The sequence below is a fragment of the Protomyctophum bolini genome, assembly GCF_963924005.1.
Source record: "Protomyctophum bolini genome assembly, chromosome: 22".
Lineage (NCBI taxonomy): Eukaryota > Metazoa > Chordata > Actinopteri > Myctophiformes > Myctophidae > Protomyctophum > Protomyctophum bolini.
Genome location: NC_137883.1, coordinates 19,613,120 through 19,632,734, shown reverse-complemented (window position 1 = coordinate 19,632,734; position 19,615 = coordinate 19,613,120). Strand labels below are relative to the sequence as shown.

At 39.2% G+C, this 19,615-nt stretch overlaps 3 protein-coding genes across 3 annotated transcripts in view; all 3 read right to left on the bottom strand.

Annotated features, from left to right (window-relative positions):
- Nucleotides 1–2,516, bottom strand: part of ass1 (argininosuccinate synthase 1) — a 36,234-nt gene extending 33,718 nt beyond the window's left edge. Inside the window, exons 1-2 of the mRNA XM_080755441.1 lie at nt 2,385–2,516; nt 1,221–1,343 (exon numbers count right to left, since the gene is read on the bottom strand). Of these exons, the coding sequence (XP_080611567.1) occupies nt 1,221–1,322 (102 nt within the window). The 5' untranslated portion in view covers nt 1,323–1,343; nt 2,385–2,516. The remainder of the gene's footprint in view (nt 1–1,220; nt 1,344–2,384) is intronic.
- Nucleotides 2,517–3,842: 1,326 nt separating this feature from the next.
- Nucleotides 3,843–14,090, bottom strand: surf4 (surfeit 4). The gene is made up of 6 exons (XM_080794416.1): nt 13,904–14,090; nt 10,773–10,959; nt 7,423–7,499; nt 7,288–7,331; nt 6,381–6,567; nt 3,843–5,329 (listed from the first exon to the last, which is right to left on the bottom strand). The coding sequence occupies exons 1-6, from the start codon at nt 13,949–13,951 to the stop codon at nt 5,063–5,065; spliced, it is 810 nt and encodes a 269-aa protein (XP_080650542.1). The 5' UTR covers nt 13,952–14,090; the 3' UTR covers nt 3,843–5,062.
- Nucleotides 14,091–16,232: 2,142 nt separating this feature from the next.
- surf2 (surfeit 2) lies at nt 16,233–19,333 on the bottom strand. The gene is made up of 6 exons (XM_080755487.1): nt 19,161–19,333; nt 18,885–19,036; nt 17,731–17,834; nt 17,133–17,318; nt 16,703–16,830; nt 16,233–16,473 (listed from the first exon to the last, which is right to left on the bottom strand). The coding sequence occupies exons 1-6, from the start codon at nt 19,230–19,232 to the stop codon at nt 16,381–16,383; spliced, it is 735 nt and encodes a 244-aa protein (XP_080611613.1). The 5' UTR covers nt 19,233–19,333; the 3' UTR covers nt 16,233–16,380.
- Nucleotides 19,334–19,615: the final 282 nt, after the last annotated feature.

Below are 19,615 nucleotides of genomic sequence, written 5' to 3'. Positions count from 1 at the left end.
CATGTTATAAATGAGTGCTATATGGCCAGCATTGGTAGTACTAAGATATTTGCGAATTGCGAGTGCTATACACCCAGAATGGCTAGTACTAAGAGAAGGATGTTGGACATGTGATTTCACTCATCTCATACATAACACATGATACTCTGATGCTTTAAGTTACTGAAGCTAGTATCACTATTATCGTGTTGGGACTAACACAAATACATTATTAAAGCCGATATATTATCCATTTCAATAATCGCTTTAAAATAAAAATATACAGATTTGTGATGCAAAGCTCTTCTTTAGTGAACTGGAAGGGCATAGTACTGAAACAACGATTTATAGCGTATTTCACGCAAGAGTAGACCATGTGTGTACTGTGCATGTCATGTCATTTCAACAAGAACAACATGTTAGATACGGGGCCACTGCAGTGCTTTTATTTTTCTACTCTTCCCGTGAAGTGGGTCATCCCAAAACCAACAAGATCTACGGGGTCACGAGCCTTGCGTGCCATAGCTGTTAACTACATGCTATGTCTAATAGACACTGCCTTGCTTTCCGCGACTCTCTTCGCCTGTATAGCCAACCACTGAATGAAGAGTTAGGCTACACAAGAGGGAAATCTGCATGCTGTGCAATTCTGCACCGCCTACAGGCCAAAAGTTAATCTAGGTAGCTTTGCACTGGTATTATGCTGCAAAACCCTGTGATAGGGGGTTAACCACTTAAGCCCCATTTTAAACTTTGGCTATTTGAAAATAGCCGCTGCACAAGCTAACAACACGCGATGCATTGTGAACAAAATAATTTGATTGATATCCTCAGTAAAGGTCTGTGTCCTAACTGACACCAGGGTCTAAATGTCTCACTGTTATATTGTACTCTTAACTGTACAATAGTGTTGTTTTTATTTCATTAAAATGTATGGTCGTTAGACTTTCATCAGGACAGACATGTCTGTCATGATGACGTGTTTTTAGCAAGTTCCTAGGCAGCAGGACATTTTTCTTTGATACTGGTATATATGTTTGGACCTCCCTTTGTCATATGCACCTTTCATCAACTTGTAAGGTGTGCATCAAGGCGAGCTTAAAAATGTAGACTTTTGAGTCATGTAGTAGTCAATAAGACAAGGCAGTAACTCGCACGCACGTGCGCGCACACACACACACACACACACACACACACACACACACACACACACACACACACAGTAACTTTAGTTACCTTACCAAGTAGCAAATAACATCATAGCCTTGCTCCTTGAGCCACACCAGAATACAGGAGGTGTCCAGTCCACCACTGTAGGCCAGAACCACTGTTCCTTTTGACATGGTGATGATTTACTTTACAAGCTGTCAATAAAATTAAAAACAAAATTAAGCCATTACAATAATTCAATCAACACGGCAAAGCTTTTTTCCTGACTGTAAGGTGAATAAATGAATGATCTCTGACATTCTGATTTATAGATAGTAACATCATAACTTCTGAATTCTGAAAAGCCTTGATAACAGATGGTGCAGATTTTGACACTCGGAAAGGAAATGGTAACTTGTGAGAAGGATAATGACATCTACATTAGCTGGTGGATTATGTATTTACTCCTTACATGCACGTTTCCAGGACATATAGAATAAACAAACACCAGTGGACAATCTCAGCCAAAGGTGACATAAAGTGACAAATTAATCTATGAGGATCCATTGGCAAACTAACATGTGTGGAAGGAATATTATTAGTAGTAGTATTGCTATATGTTATTCAATACCTTTAACATTTATCAAAATGCATGCATATTACACCACACGAAATACACTGCCTACTAAAACACTAGCACATTTAGTAAATCATTCATAGCACAATGTAAAAACTAAACTAACAGCAGATGGAATTAGTGATACCCTGGTATAATGTAGGGCGATGCTATAAATGTTTTTGCACTGCTGTTCTCAAAACTAATTTTGTTGGAAATAGTAAATGCATGCATTTTGGCCAGAATGGCCACTTGGTCATCTTGTATCTTTTGTCAGGCAACTTTAAATTGGGCATAATCTTTTGGCATGCCTTACCCACCCCTGTAGCAGCTGTGATTTGTCTTTTTTGTATAACTTCAATCAGCCGTTTCTCAAAAGCAGTGTAAATAAATAAATAAAAACATGACCTGTGTATGTGTCCTGCTTTTCATTCTACAATGTTCACTTCAACTTCATCAGTTTTAAGCCTAGGCGTTTATAATACGTTTGTAAATTTGACAGTAAAATCACACAGCACTAGAGGGGAATTGCATGCTAATTCTGCAGCTAGCGGTATTCTAGTGCACTGCAAACTAAGTTTAAGGAATAAAAAGAGTCATACCTAGAGCCTTACGGTATGCGAAACGTTCTGAAACGTACCTTGTGAGCAGCAGTAAATGTCTACCAGCGGCTAGCAGCAGTAACGAGTGAGCCGAATGCCTATCACAGATTTTATATATCAGATATTACGCTCATAGCTCACGCAGCAACACGTTGTGGTGTGTGTCATCATCACCGATGATGATTGGCGGGTTTGACCAGGCTGGATCCCATCGGTCGAAGGGATGGTCGCGCCTCCAAGGCTGTGGTCAAGGATGCTGCCAGCTGAACTGGGCACTTTTGCAAAGCGCAATCTGGGCAGTGGGCACTGACTGGGCCCTGTGCAAATCTGTGTGATATGTATTAGAATAGAATTGAGAAATTCTATCATATGGTAAATACCGGTGTCCGGTAACCTCTACGTTTTACCGTCCGCACATTACATACGAGGATGTGAGGATGGATAGGGCCCAAGAAAACAGAGAAAAGAAAAACAAATGTCATACAATTCATATTTCATACATTGCATTATTTGGCTAAATAATTATTGATTTCTTAACATCTCTATCTTCTTATCTACGGTATCATTACAATAGATAAATAATATAAAAATATAAAACAATTCCATGACAACCTAAAACTAATATAACCAAAGAAAATACCTGACAAGATACCGTAATTATATAAAAACAAATACAATTTGCTATGTTTGTTTTTTACATAGCTATTTAGCAACAATAGACCTATATTTTAACTGGCACCTTAAAACACACACACACACACACACACACACACACGCCTTACCTTTTTTTAAATTGCTTCATTCAGTATTTACATATTTGATATTCATTTTAGCTGCCCCGCCCCCTTCCTAAGCATCCTTGATTCTGGTGACTCATAATGCCCTCCTAATACATGAGGGGGCCGTGTTACTTTTCTCTCCTCATAAAGATGAGACCATGTTCATGAAGACTTGTAGATCTTCTGTAGCGCTGCTCTTTTGTCCCCTTCCCTCACACAGTGGTCCATTTGGTCCAAGGACTGTCGGTTACCTGCATTTCAACTAAAATCCCCAAGTGTATATTAAAAGTCATGTTTGTACCTGCAGTCTCCAGAAACAGTTTTAATTGTACAGAATATGGAGCCACATAATCAGTCAAAAATACCTCACACCAGATTCGACTGCATGAATGCAGCATATTGCTTTATATTTAATTATTAATTAAATATAAAGCCATATGCTTGCTTAAAGCCATATGCCATAAAGCCATATGCTTCACAGCCAAACGAAACCATTCCGTTTATATAAGACCTGTCAGTCATCAATTACTTCTAAAACTTCATCCTACCGTAGAATAGAATCTACATGATTGTATATATTATACTTACCTTGTGAGAAGTCTGACCACACACGATCTGCCCAAATCCGTCCTGAGACTGAGACAATAATGGCTTTTTGCATTTTTATTTCTTCACCATGAACTTCCAAAATCAAAAACAAATGATCAAAATACAATATAAACTTCTGTAAATCAATACACTGAATATCTTTATTTTCTTAAACAGAGCTAGAAACACTGAGCAAAGTCCACATGGCTACCGACTCTGCTTAGTCTCCTTTGCCTTTCTAGATGGCATATTATGGCGTTTCACAAATATTGAGCCTCCCCCTGTTTATCCCCATTCACACACACACAGTTCACTAGTTAGGCATTTGCCAAAGACATACAGTACAGTGTCCAAAATAAGAAATTCAGGAGTTAACGACTGTGTCGCAATTTTCATTTAACCACTTGAGCCATATTTCACACTTCGTCCCACGACGTTGCCACGTGGCGAAAATATACAAATATACAAGCTCACAACTCGTCGCATTATGACGCACTGTGAGCTTGTAGATATGCTATTTGAGCATTTTTTGAAAATCTTCCCCTATGACATGCCCAAAATAGGGACACCAGGTTGAAAGTGGTACAACATCAGTACACTCCACAACTTCCTCTCCGACCAAATTCAACCCTCATGTACAAACAGTAGTCAATCACCTCAGACTGAATGTGTATAGATATATGAAGGATCAGGCATCTGAAAAAGGGGAGGTGGAAACCAAAATAGTGAGAGGTCCTCTTGTTTCAGTGCCCAATGTCTCACGATCGATATGGCCAGTGAGTCTTAGATAATCCAATATCCACTAAGAGCGGAGAAAAGACAAGCATCCGTGCAGGAACCTAAACTGATATATGCCCCCCCCCCCCCCCCCCAAAAAAAGAAAGTGTTTTAAAAAAATATGAGAGGCTGTGGTATAACATCCATCAGACATATTCATAACTTCCACAGGAAAAGCAAAGATACCTTTCCTTCTAAAACTCCACCCTTCACTTGTGCGTTAGTTACCTTGCACTTTGACACAAATAATTCATTAGGCCATTTTGTAACCCCTAATGTGAAACATGGGGACATAAATATATATATGGTATATAAAAATCCAGTATCCATTCTATCTCCCCCCTCCCCCCCCAAAAAAAGAAAAAGCAAGAACCAGCAGCTGGGAGGAAAACAAAACAAAAAGACCCAGAGTGTCTAATGCTGGGTGAGGTGTTTGTTGCTGGGGATATGATAGGCCAAAAAAAGAAAGTGTACCCTAGCATGAAGAGGAAGGAAGGGAACGTCTTTGTGTCTGTGTGGTAGGTGGGGGGCAGTTAGTGGTGCTGTGTCTTTCTTTTCAACCCACCCTCTTCCTACCACTCCTTCTTCTTCTCGTCCATGGACACGCCTCCAGGCCCCAACGCCACCACCAGCAGCAGGCCCCCGATGACCGAGGTGGTCTGGAAGAAGTCGTACTTGAGGAAGTCATGCATGGGCTTATACGCCGGGACGGTCCAGAAGGCGTTGAAGTAAACGTTGATGGCCAGAAGCCACACCACCAAGGTCAGTGCTGCCAGTTTGGTTTTGAAGCCAATGGCCACTAGGACGATGAGGGCAGTGCCCACCATGTTCTGCAGGATCTGCAGAGGAAAGCAAAAGGTTCTTAAGGGAGGGTTTGTTATTATTTAAATTTAACAGTATAGGTTACAGCCCCCTGTTGGGGTTGTTGAAGCCATGGGGATAAAAACATCTGTATTATTCAGCTCTTCTGGTACAAGATGAGTGGGTGACTGCCTCTGGAACACTGGACGCTAAAATAATCTAATCTAATGCTGGTATAAAAAATTGGATTACAACTTGATAAATATAATCTACTAAACGGAATCTGTGAGATTCTAATGACATTTTGCATTAAAACATGAAACCTTAACAAAATACATTTTATTTAAATTACTTACGGATTTAATTGGGATTATTATTATTATATAAAATGGCTTTACAACACAAGTAAGTGCCAAACATAACCCTCCTCTGAGACTTTGTCATGACAACTTTCTAAGCTTCAGCCACAACAACTTCACCTACAATTCCAACAGACTGACTGACAAGTAACAGTTAAGAATCCCTTAGTTCTTTAATCAAATCAGGGTATTAAATGATTGTATTTATTGCCGGAAACAGGTTTACCGGAAGCATATTGGTTATTATGTTGATAACCAGAAGGCCAGTTCTTAAAAAGGGCTTCAATCATATTTACACAACAGCAGCAGATATAACATTTTGGGCAATTTTACATCAATATGGGGATTTATTTATTTTTTAATTGTAATAGATCCTGATGTAAGTAAGTACTTACTGACAGCCCCAAACTACATATATTTGAAAAAAAGGGCCTTCAGAACAAAACAATAGTCATGAGAAAGTTGAATTGGCTTTCTTGCCATTCTGATTTATCATTTACCATGTCCTCCTCATGGGAACCCATTTTATATATTCTGAATCATATACTTCATTATGTACTGAACCACAAATCACACTTGTTAAATATTTGCAGTGCTGTATTAGTTATTTATGAGTTGGGTGATAGGGGGCTAAGCCTGATTTAGTTAAATTTGTGTGCACGACAGTGCACGCATGCAACAAAGCCTCAATCCGGCTATAGGTTAAAATGTTGTTATTGTCGATACTCACAGAGAAGAAGTTGGAGTCAAAGTGCAACAGTGTCATGAACATAAGCACAAGGAGTACTCGGCCTCCCAACTGCATGTACTGCTTTGGTGAACTCTCTCCCATCGAGGGGACTCCCGCAAACATGCTCTTCCCTTCTGAACGAGACTCGGCCAGCAGCAGAAGCAGGCCACCGCCAAGGGCAAGGTTTCTATGGAAAATGGGGGAGAACTAAGTTACTGGTTTGTGTAGTACAGTGTTTATAGCAGACACTATCAAATTGTATCAATCAATGAGTAGAAAATAAGACAGAATCACTTTTTAGTAGTGATGCATCCATGTCTAAAGTCAAATTATTATGCCTTCAGTGATATGTTTTTTATATTATAACCAAAGTAAATAAATAAAGGGGAACATTAGATATTTAGTACTATGCTAGGCAATAGGCATATATGGGTCGTACTTTTTCTCCTTTATTTTCTTCAGTTTAGTCATTGCCAATTCCTCATGTATTGTGTCCATTGTTTTTACATCTACGCCACCTGGAGGCCCGTTTTGGAAATTCATTCGGATAGAAAACACTGACATTAGTAAAAGAGAATTCTTCACTGTTTCTCTGCCAGGAGATCATGTTTTCACCCCATCTGTCTGCAACTAATCATACATACTGGGCTAATCAGCATCACATTAATTGTGCATGCTGACAGCAGGCCAAGGACCTCAATGTTCAAGCCAAGGACAGCCATGTCCTTTTATATTGTTTATAATCACAATGCTCCTGTTCCTCTGACTAATAGAATGTAGCAGAAGAACTATCCAACACTCCTAATCCTATATTAGGGCATGGCACTATTTCACTTGACAAATCACTTTTTTTTTTGTTTCTTCTCCAAAGCAATACTGACCCAAATCACTACAAAGAGATACCTACCTCATCAAAAACTTAAGGTCCCATAAAATGCTGTACGCAACAGTCTGGGGGTAAAAAAACAGAAATAGTGAATAAAAACACATTGAGATTCTGTCGCATGTTTTCATGGACTTAAAATGCGTGTGACATTCTCACCTGTGTAGCTATGATCCCGAATAAACCAAAGCAGGCATACTGTACAAAATTTCTACTGAGGATGAGGACACAACCACCTGTTGTGACACATACAGAAGAAGGAAAGCTGATTAAATAGAGTGGCATCTCTCAACTGTTGGAAAGGGTTTTTCTTCATTCTTTGATTGATGACATTAAAAATGTCAAATTGTTGCAGCTGTTGTGTTGTGTACGGTATACATGTATCGTTATTAATTGTATAAGTTCTCAGACTCCGTACACTATATAATAAAGAATTTGCTCTATGGGTTGCCGCTGAGCATGTTGAGGTTCATGCCAAAGGCAAGGTATCCTTGCCGTCAGGAACAAACCTTGTATGTCTGCAAAACTCTGCAAGCAGTATGTCCAAACTTTAAGTTTTTATAACCAATGCCCTACTTTATTGTAGTTTTTCACAAAATTACCCGATATAAAAGCTCACTGTCACAGCGTGTCCCAATGCAATTGTGAGCTTGTGGATCGGTTACTTTTGAAAGTGAAAGTGTTTAATTTGGTGTATTTTATACATACAGTATTTAACCAATGAAACGTATTAAGACATTAACATTTCCTGAAAGGTAACAGGGGTAATACAATGTTTCTGCCAGAAAGTGCCGGCGATATGCAAAAATGTCCAAAGATTTTCAAAATAGCAGAACCACAAGCATCATGTTGTGAGCTTAAAGTAGTATAAATGTGGTTAAAACGTCAAAGTACAATTTGTGTGCGAATGTGGCTGTTGTGCACGTAGAATTTTGTGATTAGCTAATTCTATGTGGTGTGTAGATGAGTGTGTAACTGGATGACTGCTTCTGATATATAGCCGTCTGTGAGGCATCAGAAAAGGACTTCCAAACTGCCAGTTACAGTATTGTATAGTCAACTACGGTATTGCTTTTTAGCTTATCCATTCAACCTTTTGTAAATACTGTAAAAGAAATAAACATTTACTGTACATACAATACAGCTACATTTAGGTTATTTAACAGAGATCACACAATATTGGAACGAAGAGCAGTCATTGACTCATTAATGCTGGCGTAGCTTTTTCACATAGAAAGGCCACCTCTATGCGTGCTTAATGCCTATATCATGCCAGCATTCCACATTGCATAACCACGTAAACTTTTTACTCTATCCTCCTCTCTCTCTCTCTCTCTCTCTCTCCCTCTCTCTCTCACACGTACACATGAGGAACAGCTGTCATTAGCGGATTCATTTCACAAAATACAAAGAGTGTCGTTATTAGACTAGGCCTATTTACTTATTACTTACTATTTACTTATATTTATTTAAATGTATTTCTATGTATTGCGTCTCTAAAATTTTCTCAAATGAAAACAGACAGACTCACACATCCCTAGTGTGCATGTGTGAGAGAGAGGGCAACACATACTGATCCATAACTAATTTGTGTAAGCAAAAATACAATTAAAGAATAAATAAAGAGAAGCACAGAGAGTTCAAGGCAGAAAGCTGCAGACTATAGATTTCACATCCTTGTCCCTTGCCTTTTACTGAGACTACCTTCAGTCCTTCACTTCTGCCACAAAGGTTTCATGTAAATGGAATGGACCCAGTTTCTGTACCTTATACACAGAACAGCGTGACTGACAACATGATGGGCCAACATCCCTGCCCTTTAACAGGCAGTGTAAAAGTTAGCTAGTTAAAATCTGTTCAATATTGAGCACTGGGTGGATAGCTAGTGTTTTTCATTAAATAGCTAGGCAAGACCTTTGAGGCAAGATGTTTTTGTTATCCCTTTGGTTAGCAAAGTCAATTCAAACAACACGTCGCAATGTGATGTGTATAATAATGATTATAATGGCATGCCCAAAATAGGGATGCCAGGGTTAATAGTTAGGGATCAGGTTCAGGTTTAGGTGTATAGATACAGAGTATAAATACAATGAAAATTATTTTGCTCAGAGTCCTACATAAACAACATATATAGTGCAAGAAAAAGACAAAAAACAGGAAAGGAAAAGTGCAAGTGAAGTGACAAAACAGTGCAATACAGTTCAAGGTCAGCTGTTCAGCAGCCTGACTGCCTGGGGGTAGAAACTGTTACTGAGACGGGTGGTACGAGATTTGATGCTCTGGTAGCGTTTTTTGGAAGGGAGTAGTTTGAACAGGGTATTTGCGGGGTGGCTGGTGTCTTCCATGATGTTGTGGGCTTTTTTCATACAGCGAGTGGTGTAGATGTTATGGAGACTGGGTAATTCTGTGCTGCCGATGATTTTAGCTGCTGTTTTAACGGTCGTGTTTAACGGTACCACACTGTGATACAGCCAGTTAAGACACTTTCAATTATACAGCGATAAAAGTTCACTAGTCTAGTATTTAAGCCAAATTATTTAAGGCGCCTCAGAAAGTACAGTCGCTGCTGCGCCTTCTTGAGGATGTACTCGTTGTTGAGTGACCATGTGAATGTGTCTGTGATGTGTATGTCCAGGAATTTAAAGTTATCAACTATGTTGATAACTTTGAAGTTGTTACGGCAGATTTAAAAACAACACATCTACAACCTAAATCTAAAGTGTATTATCTGAAATAAATAAATGCATAGGCTGTCATTATAAATGTATAGTGTACCCATGCTGTAATCTTGTGTATGTGTCTTACACTCTTGTCACGAACAAAATAAAGGGAGAAAGAGACAAGAGTGAAACTGAAAGTGAGTTTCGTAATTCTTTCGTAATCTTGAACTGAATGCGTTTCACAACTTTAGCATGCTCAGTGCTCACGAACAGCTTTCATCACTTTGTGAATGCTTCAGAATTGGAGAGTCTGTGACTGAAGTCTGTTGCGTTGTCATCGCATTTTGTCAGTTCATTTTTACTAGATTTGGGGAAATAAATGTTTAAGCTAAAGTTGTAAATGTGTAGAAACTACCAATACTGCTGTCAAACACTGACACTGCTGTTTAACACACCACAACTCTGCTCCCGGAAAGCCAGCATGCACTGTACAGTATAGGCACACATGGGGAGGCTTTACTACGTATGGCTAAAGTTTGATTCTGTGTAGAAAGGCAAAGCCAGCATTAATGGACACTCTTAGCTCACCAATATTGCGCAACACATGTGTAAAAGTAGCTTGTGTCAGAGCTAGCCTCAATTCCTGATCAGTTTGTTTTGTATCCCTACTTTGGTCTGATATTTTGCAGCTGAATAAAGAAATTGGTTTATTCTAAAATAACCAATCTGCAAGCTCACAACTCATATGACAAATATTAATGAAATAGGACTTGTGTGGTTAATTCCTAACTTGACATTAGGTCAATTCTATTATAGTGTCTTTTGGCCTATATGCAGCCCATCACTCACCCAGCTGCCCAATGAGGTTGAGTAGCACAAAGCATGTGGCTAGGAAGTAGCCACAACTCCAGGTAGCCTCAATGTAGTCTCTCTGCTCATTCCACTGGAACCACATTCTGATACCATCTTCCAAGAAGGTGCTAATGAGACACAGGCGTGCCAGGTGAGGCAGGTACTGTTTGGTTACCCGCAGAAACTGAAGGAGAATATAAAAGGGTGTTATAGCCGTGATAAAATGGTGGCAAAAAAAGCAATAAAAGGGTGAAATATGTGCACTAAGCCCTAATACATAAGGGGCAATTTAAAGAAATATAGTAATATCTTTCATATCTTAAACACTGATGAAGATGCCTGATGAAGGTCTGAGCGACTGAAATGTACAAACACTGTACAAAACATGGTTTAATGTTGCGTTCACACTGGCTGCAGATACAGAAGATACAAAGATGAAAAGCTTTAAGCTACACAGCTAATTTGTAGCTTTGTATCTTTAGTTGAAATGAAACCAGTTCTCACACACACACACACACACACACACACACACACACACACACACACACACACACACACACAGTAAGTGTGCCACTTGGGTTTGATGGTCTGTTAATAATAACACAGCTATAAACAAGAGGTTTGCATTGAATTAAGGAAAATGTAACAATTTGCCATGTCCTGTCCTCCACTTTATCAGCAAGGCATGTGGTGTCCCTAAATAGAATCCAATCCAACTAGGCTATCCCAAAATGCTTGCATCACAGGAGAGAGACAGGACATGACCATGACCTATTTATGGCTGTAGTTGGACTTCAGAGAGTCTATTTAAATAAACATATCGAAGCCTGACTGTCACCTGTCACCAATTTTAAGCCAATCTCTGTGCAGCTGAGAAGAAGTGACATGGGGTGCCGTGGTGTCATTTTCAACAACTAATCTGGTTGTTATGCAAATTAGGATGCGAGTTGTGAACTTGTGACCCATAACTGCAGTCACTGTGAGCGGATAACACACATTTTTTACCACTTAAGTCCTATGTAATTGGGTTATACTACACGGCAAAACATACAATAGTCAGTAGTCACTCATAGCGCATTGTAAGCTTTTAGAGCGGCTAATTTAACTATTTTTGACATTTAACATTTTGATTATTTGGTGGAAAAATGCTTCCAATAAATCACCTATTGACAAAGGGCCAGGGGTGTTTAAGGTATAACTGTCAACCTTTGCTGCTGTCTGTGAACCTGGTGGCCTTTAGTTCTGAGGACCTCTTTGAAGCAACCAATTACATTTTCTGTAACTTGTCGGTCTCATATTGAATCCAATTCAGCTTATTTATGTATATAAACCTTGTTTGGGTGGATTGGGCCTATATTTGGTTCAAAAGAACAAATTCCCTTTGGAGGTCTTTTATAGTAGAAATTCCGGTATCTCTATTACCGGTAAATCAGAAAGCATGCACTTTGACCAACTCAAGGACAAATCAATCAATGTGTAAATAATGTAACAGTAAATGTGTTTTTTGATTGATTTGATTACTCTAGATGAGATGCTGAGGAAATGTTACATCAACTAAAGCTGAAAATACACTGAAAACTAGGCATATGATATCTATATCCAGTATCCACAATGGAAAGAGGATTTGTTGATGCTTGTTGTAATAATATAGTAGTGAAAATAGACTCAGGACTCGCTGTGTTGTACCCACAAATTCTACTTATTTCTACCTTCTTTCCTAGGCAATAGGCATTCCCTACTATTATCAAGTTGCTGGATGTGTTACTAACATAGGCCACCCTATGATGTGACCTTCTCCTGCCCCTCCTATCAAGCAGTCCACATCAGCACTGTCAGACCTCGACAGCCTATCAGGAGGCACCAACTCCCACATGGCCCGTTGTGTGTTGTATGAATGGAGGAGCAGCAAGCAATTGGGATGAGCCTGAGGTGCTGTGACAGTCTTGACTCTAGAGAAACAGGCCATGCAATGCATCTAGGAGTGTAGCAAGAAAATAATTAATGTACAGTTTTGTAGCGGTCACGGATATCACTTTGAGTGATAAACCATGCAGACTTGGAAGAAAAATGTTGAGAGACTGGGAGATCTATTTTTTTGTCACGTTGCAAAAGTTCAACATGTATTAAAGGTAGCCTATACTACTTGTGCAATATGCATCCTTTTCAGTGAGTTGAATCAACAAAACTGTGAAAGCCTGGGCTAGTAAAAGCCACAGACACAAATGCTTCCAATGAAAACATATGGTCCTAATCTAGTATAGTATTAGTTAGGCAAAATGTAAATAATACCTCTGGCTCTGAGCAAGTAAGTTGCAGTAGCTTTCTAATAATTATGGCAGTTTTAAATAGGTATTTCTTCCAGTCTATCAATTGTCCTTGGTTACAGTTCAGTCATTATTTCTTCTATATAATATTGGTTAAATTAAAATTATGAAGTTGAATGGTGGAACACTTAATCACTTATAACTGACTGCAGGGAAAATGAAAAAGCTCTGCCAAGTTATTAACTTTTGTTACCCAACGTACATGTCCCAAGTCTCCCTCACAGTGTCACTTTACAATAAGAGTTTATTATGTTAAGCCAACTTAAATTACAAAACGTACGTAATGACCTGTCAGGGGAACAGGCCTACTTGTTGTTTGCCAATAGCTGGCTCAAATGGCCAAATGTGATGTTAATGGATCTGGATGAGTCACTGACAGCTATCCAAATAGCTTGTCAGTATGACATTTTGAAACATTTTGCACCACAAAATGTCTGCTTAGTAATACGTGTATACTAGCAGACGCAGTAGCATTGACTAAGTTACTTTAGTACTAGTCATATTCAATGGCACTGTACCAGAACTGCTGCTTATGCACGCGTGAGTGCAGAAGACATGTCATAGTCATAAGAATACATTCTTGAAATGTATCATTAAAATGTGAGTAAGTAATTCAATTTAGTGGGCAAAATGGGGAAAAAAAGTATGCCTAAACAACCCCATCGGTAACGAATATTGGAGAAGCCATTCAAGAAATCACTTTTCCTCCAGTGAGTGGCTGAGTGCACTGCCAAGTGCCAACTTGTTAGCCGATTGCTAACATAGCGGGCTAGCTGACAACTGGCAGCCCAAAATGAAAGTTACCTGGTCGGCCACGTCCTCGGCTGTGCTCATGAGTTCCTCCTGCCCCATGGTTTACAATACTTGAGGCTCGTACGCGACGCAATTCTCGGAACGAGGAATTTTCGCGAGCTATTATGTCCAAACTGTTTCTCTCTCCACCGTTATTTACTTCAAGAATTCCTGGTTGCCTCAATGGAGAAGGCTAGTGAAGATAGCCAAGGATACGTCAGTGACGTCACAAACAATCGTCCACATGCAGTGCCCAAAGAGACTGACGCGGTTCTGTTACATGACGCATCGATGTGACGTCATTGTTGAATCCTTGGTACTTTATTCAAGTACAAGGCCACCTCCGCCCCACAATGCCTCGCGATTTAACGAGAGCCCCCCTACATGGTTCTGCAACCGCTGTATGCCACGTATGCTGTGGATCCAGGGGGCTGACAACATGTATAGCTTTGTTTACTGCTTTTGCCCATGTAAACAACACAACGGGGAATTTAGAACAGTCTCTGAAATATGAAGCAAGGTAAACATGCATCATGCTGCTTTGTTCATTTCTCCAAGCAACTGAGGAATTCAATTCAATTAACCACTTCATCTCCCCACTGCTCTACAGGTCCAGTTCTTTCTCTCTACATCGATTCGGATTTGGTAGTCACACACCGTTTGATTGATCAATATTTTACCTTTACATCTCTACACACGCATATTTGGTTGTCAGTTGTGGACTTGTGGTAGGTAGGAAACTGATGTGATGAACAAGACTGAGAATGAGAAATATCAGGTTATGAAACACGAGTAAGTAAAGTATAATTGCCGGTTACCGTTTAATACATAGCATAGGTCTACTATATCTACTTATCTAGGCTACAGCAGTTCGACTAACCTCACATCACCAGACTTCCCACTGTTAGAATACATGGGGCTGCACGATAAATTCATATCACGATATATATGGCAGATATCTCGATACGATACGATATAATTCATATCACGATATATATGGCAGATATCTCGATACGATATAATTCATATCACGATATATATGGCAGATATATCGATACGATATATCGTGCAGCCCTAGTGTGTGTGTGTGTGTGTGTGTGCAGGACAGAGGGACAAACGGAGTGATCGTTTATTTATCGAGGGGCACAGGCTAAAACAGAGGGCTGGCTTTAGAAGTGGATATACGATATATCTATATCGCGATACCGTTGCCTTTTTGCAATACTGATATTGTGCATGTTCATACCTCGATAACGATACATTGTGCAGCCTTATGCAACTTAAATGACTTTGTCTTAACCCAAGGTCAACCTGAGAGGATTTTGTAGAATCGCATGACCATGAGCATGACCATGAATCGCATGGCCAAATGTGACATGGATCATGATGAGTGACAGCCAAATGGTTAATAACATTTTGCTCAGAATCTGCTTAGTAATTCATTGTGTATTTTAGCTAAGTTAGTAGTCATTGCTAGACTTTCAATGGCATGCCGCTTATGCAGCTGACCACAGTGACATGAGTGCAAGAACAATGCATTAGTCATAACAAGAATACATTCATGAAATGTATCTAATCTATTTTGGGTAATAAATATTATAGAAGCCATTCAAGAAATCACTCTTCCTTCTTTCATTGAGTAGACCAGTGTGACCACAAACGGAAGGTCAACCAGATTGTTTTTTTTTTGAGAATAATTATAGATTTGGCCTTGGCCATCCACACCTGTCACCCAAGGCCACTGAAGCAGACATGACTCCTGAGAGCTCTGGTGGGATGACAACTGGATGGAAGCTTAAACTCACTGAGCGCCTCCACAAAATTCTGGTCAACGTGGTCTTCTGCAGTTTGACCAGCATTCCAGCTGTTTGAAACATCTTCTCTATTAGGGTATCAGAAACGCCTGCTGCTCTTTGGTGGCAGTGCCTCCTGGTTCACTGTATCCATGATGGACCTTTGATTACAGATGATTAAGAACATTTCAATCTCTAATGTTAATATTCTTTAAAATAAATGTAATGGCTACATGTGAAATTGTGTGTGAACTTTATATAAATGAAAATAAACATTTATACATACATAACTTTCATTTTTTTATAGACTTGGACAGACAAGGCACTATAAATACAGCTCAAGTTCTTCCCTGAAGTTGAAAATACCAGTGATGTTAAACTGTGTGGTAAAGGTAATGCATTCATGTTGAGAAACAATGTGTCACACCACACAATCCACACATCTACAGGGAATCAAACCTTTTATATACTATCTTTTGTCCTGTACATTGTGCCCTGTACAACACTCCATCTTAAAAGCAAGGGCTTTCAGTAATGAAGACCAAATAATATTTGGTCGATTTCAGCTCAGAAACACGGCATTTCTGTCATAGGTATATTATACCTATGACAGAAATGCCATGTTTTGCCATGAAATCGATATTCCATATCATGTCAACTGACAAACTAGAAGTTACAATATAAATGCATTATTCTTCATTCCCCATTTTTTACTTTTGCGCTTTTAGCACCTCTTCTTTTAAACTTGTTATTCTTGAATTTCTTCTGTAATCCTCCGCCACCCTGAAACTGAAGCAAACATTGATTTGTTGTCAGGTACCTTACAGACATTTTGTGTCATAATAGTTAACCAAATTATTTGTTAACCACTTTCAACCTGGCATCCCTATTTTGGGTGTGTTTAAAAATCTCCAATAGAACCTACAAGATCCTACTATTTTCACTATAACAAAAGCATTTAAGTTGGCTAAAAATGACCAATATAATTTACCGGTAGATAATAATTTTTCCTACAAACCTTCTTGCGTTTCTGTGGTGCCTGATTTTCTACCGCCATCTCTTCATCATCATCAGTTTGAAAGTCATCTTCATCCTTTTTCTTCTCAACAACAACTTCCACTTCCTCCTTTTTGGGGAACATAGATGCTGTGGAAAAGGTAAAGTACAAATGTATTGCTTTTTATTTAAAACCATAAGCCGAAAAAGAATTAAACCAATAATATGAAAATATGAGCCGTTTTAGAGAGGTGCATTAAATAGGGTGATGTGTTTGCAAACATTCACATGAGTGTTTGTGGGGGAAAAAACGTTGTTTTATATTAAACAGCCTCAAACGGTAAGGAAAGGTAATGTTTCATAAACGCATATCACCACAGCCACGGTGGAGACTTTATTGCAAACACTCATGGAAAACAATGTATGTCGGTTTGCATGACGGATATACTAACAAGGATAAAGATCACTCATGCTGTCTTCTGAGTCACTGTGGTCCTCTTCGCTGGAGTTGGTTTCCCACAAAGCATTTCGGCCTGAGTTGCTTCCTTTCTTCACCTCCCCTCCACCGTCTTCTTCACGCCTTTTCCTTAGGAGTTTGGCTGGAATATACTCAATGCCCTGTTGTATGCACTGTTTGTCTTGGGTAAGAATTAAGCACAGAAATTATAATTCCTTGTATACTATACAGAGTTAATATTTGCATACAAATCTAAAAGTTGCTTCTTATACATGCATTTGAATACATGGATATCCACAATTCCACATAAATTGCCTTATTGTGTTCTCACATAGCCAGACAATCAGAGATCTCCAGGCTCCAGCTACTGATACATCTGATTATATCCTAATTCAAATACATGGGCACTAAACTGGGTGGAAACAATTTGTCGAGTAAAAAAGTAACTGCAAGGCAGAGCCAATGCAAAGACTTTAGCTTGGTCCTCTTGGTATACAGGATTTCTTTATAGGACAGACAGCTATCGATATTGATATACATACAGTACACAGGAATGGAGATTGTGAACTCAAGTGGCATACATTTATACTTACATTTTTCCAAGGCCTTTTTATAGCGTTTCCCACTGACATGTTGCAGGACATGCTGTGGCTGCCGGTTGAGGTGTCTTAGGGTCAGTTTACAGAAGAGTTGATTGCTGCACAACAGAAATGGAACTTGGAAGTCAGCAAAAACAAAAATAAAAAACAGCAACACCTAGTCTAGTGCGGCACAAGGCATAATTATTTGTATTATTCTTTTTTTAGATCTTGCCTGGTTCCAATCTATAGGGTCAAAACTATGAGAAATTGATGGGGTTTACATTTTTCGGACACCCACCCCCTTTCTGGGGCGTCATCTATTTTAGGATCTCCCAGAACAGTACTATGCGTATACCAAGCACTTAATATTATTAGAGTTGTTTTGTATGTTTTAAAACATTCTGAGTTAATTTTTTACACTTTTAAAATAGCCAGGAAATCTCTTATGACCTTTTATTGGGGTGTTTCCGCACCTGGGACCCCCAGGACTGGCCCCTGTATCTATATCAGTACTCTTTACATTACATTCAGCTCACTACTCCAGAACAATCTCAAATTAGATCAGAATTGAAGCACAAACGTTTTTGTAGCTGGGCTCTGAACACAAAAATGAATAGTAGCTGACTAGCTGTCCATGTGACGCTTCCATGTGTTGAATAGATTTAACATATTAAAAAAATCAATCTAGTGTTGCAAATTGCAGCTAGTGTTTAATACTGAACCTAAATAGTCAATTTTATCTCATGTGACTGAACTTCTCACCCTATCTCTTCAATTTGGATCAATGGGCTGTCAATGGAAGGTAATTGCAACTTATCCCATTATTAAAATAAATCTAGTGTTGCAAATTGCGGCTATGTCCTGGGCTGGGGAGTCGGGACCTCAATGGTTCGGAGTTCCAGGGGGTCTCTTGTTAAATTAATGATAGTTAGGTTAAGACAAATGCATTCTACAGATCTGTACCTTTGGAAGTGTAATAGTCTGCCTGGTACACATGGAACCAATTGTCATGTTACCGAGCATAACACCCCACTGGAGTCTGGACCCCAGTCTACTAAGTTAACTTATCATTGCATAATTTACACCACGTTCACGTAATTAAATGTATGTCAAACCCAAGCATGGGTTACATTTGTAATGTATAATAAATTAAAGTGTTTTCTTACGGTTTGTTAGTGCTTGGCACGATGTGTGGTTTATGATGGCTGTAGCCGAACTCTGCGGCAGCACTGAGTTTCTGGTATTTCTTTCCTTTGATGAAGTCCTGGAGCTCTGCAAGGTTGCGGGGAAACTCATGGCCATTAAGTGTGCATTTGATCTGAAATTACAAGAAGATACCTTTGTTGTAAACAAAACAAGTAGTGCCTTTCTGTTATGCAAGCATCGGTAAGCTATGGCTAGCATTATTTATTCACATATCATCGCGTCATGTCCTCACGGACCTTATTGTCTGACAGCTGGAAAAACGGGTGATTGAGAAGAAAAGCTTTGAGGTCTGCTGGTAAGTCCTCCATGGTGGTGGGGAGATGTTCTGCTGCAACGAATTGTTATTTATTATTTAAGTTTTGATAATTTAACGGCTCTGCTGCCAGGAACATGTCCACTGTACAGTTTGTTTCTCCACGTGGGTAGAATACGCATGCGCAATGCGCAGCTAACTGCTCTGTTAATCTGTTTGTTTCCCAAATTGTTTCCCCTATGGTTTGTTTGTGGATCCGGTAAGTAGCGGAAGCGGAAACGATGTATGCTCGAACCGAGATCTACAAGTTCACAGCGCATTGCAAAAGTGACTTGTTGTGAGCCTTGTAGATCTGCTATTTTTTTGCATAAAATATCAACACGATTTTATTTAGATCAATTTCAACAAGTGATTGCACATTTTATTTATCACTTCAGC

Coding starts and splice junctions, on each gene's coding strand:
- surf4 (XM_080794416.1), bottom strand. CDS start 13,951: ATGGGGCAGGAGGAACTCATGAGCACAGCCGAGGACGTGGCCGACCAG. Junction 7,500..10,772: donor CAACCTCATTGGGCAGCTGG/GTGAGTGATGGG, acceptor GTGTCACAACAG/GTGGTTGTGTCCTCATCCTC. Junction 7,332..7,422: donor TCGGGATCATAGCTACACAG/GTGAGAATGTCA, acceptor TTTTACCCCCAG/ACTGTTGCGTACAGCATTTT.
- surf2 (XM_080755487.1), bottom strand. CDS start 19,232: ATGGAGGACTTACCAGCAGACCTCAAAGCTTTTCTTCTCAATCACCCG. Junction 17,835..18,884: donor GTGCCAAGCACTAACAAACC/GTAAGAAAACAC, acceptor TCTGTTGTGCAG/CAATCAACTCTTCTGTAAAC. Junction 16,831..17,132: donor CATGAGTGATCTTTATCCTT/GTTAGTATATCC, acceptor CCTTTTCCACAG/CATCTATGTTCCCCAAAAAG.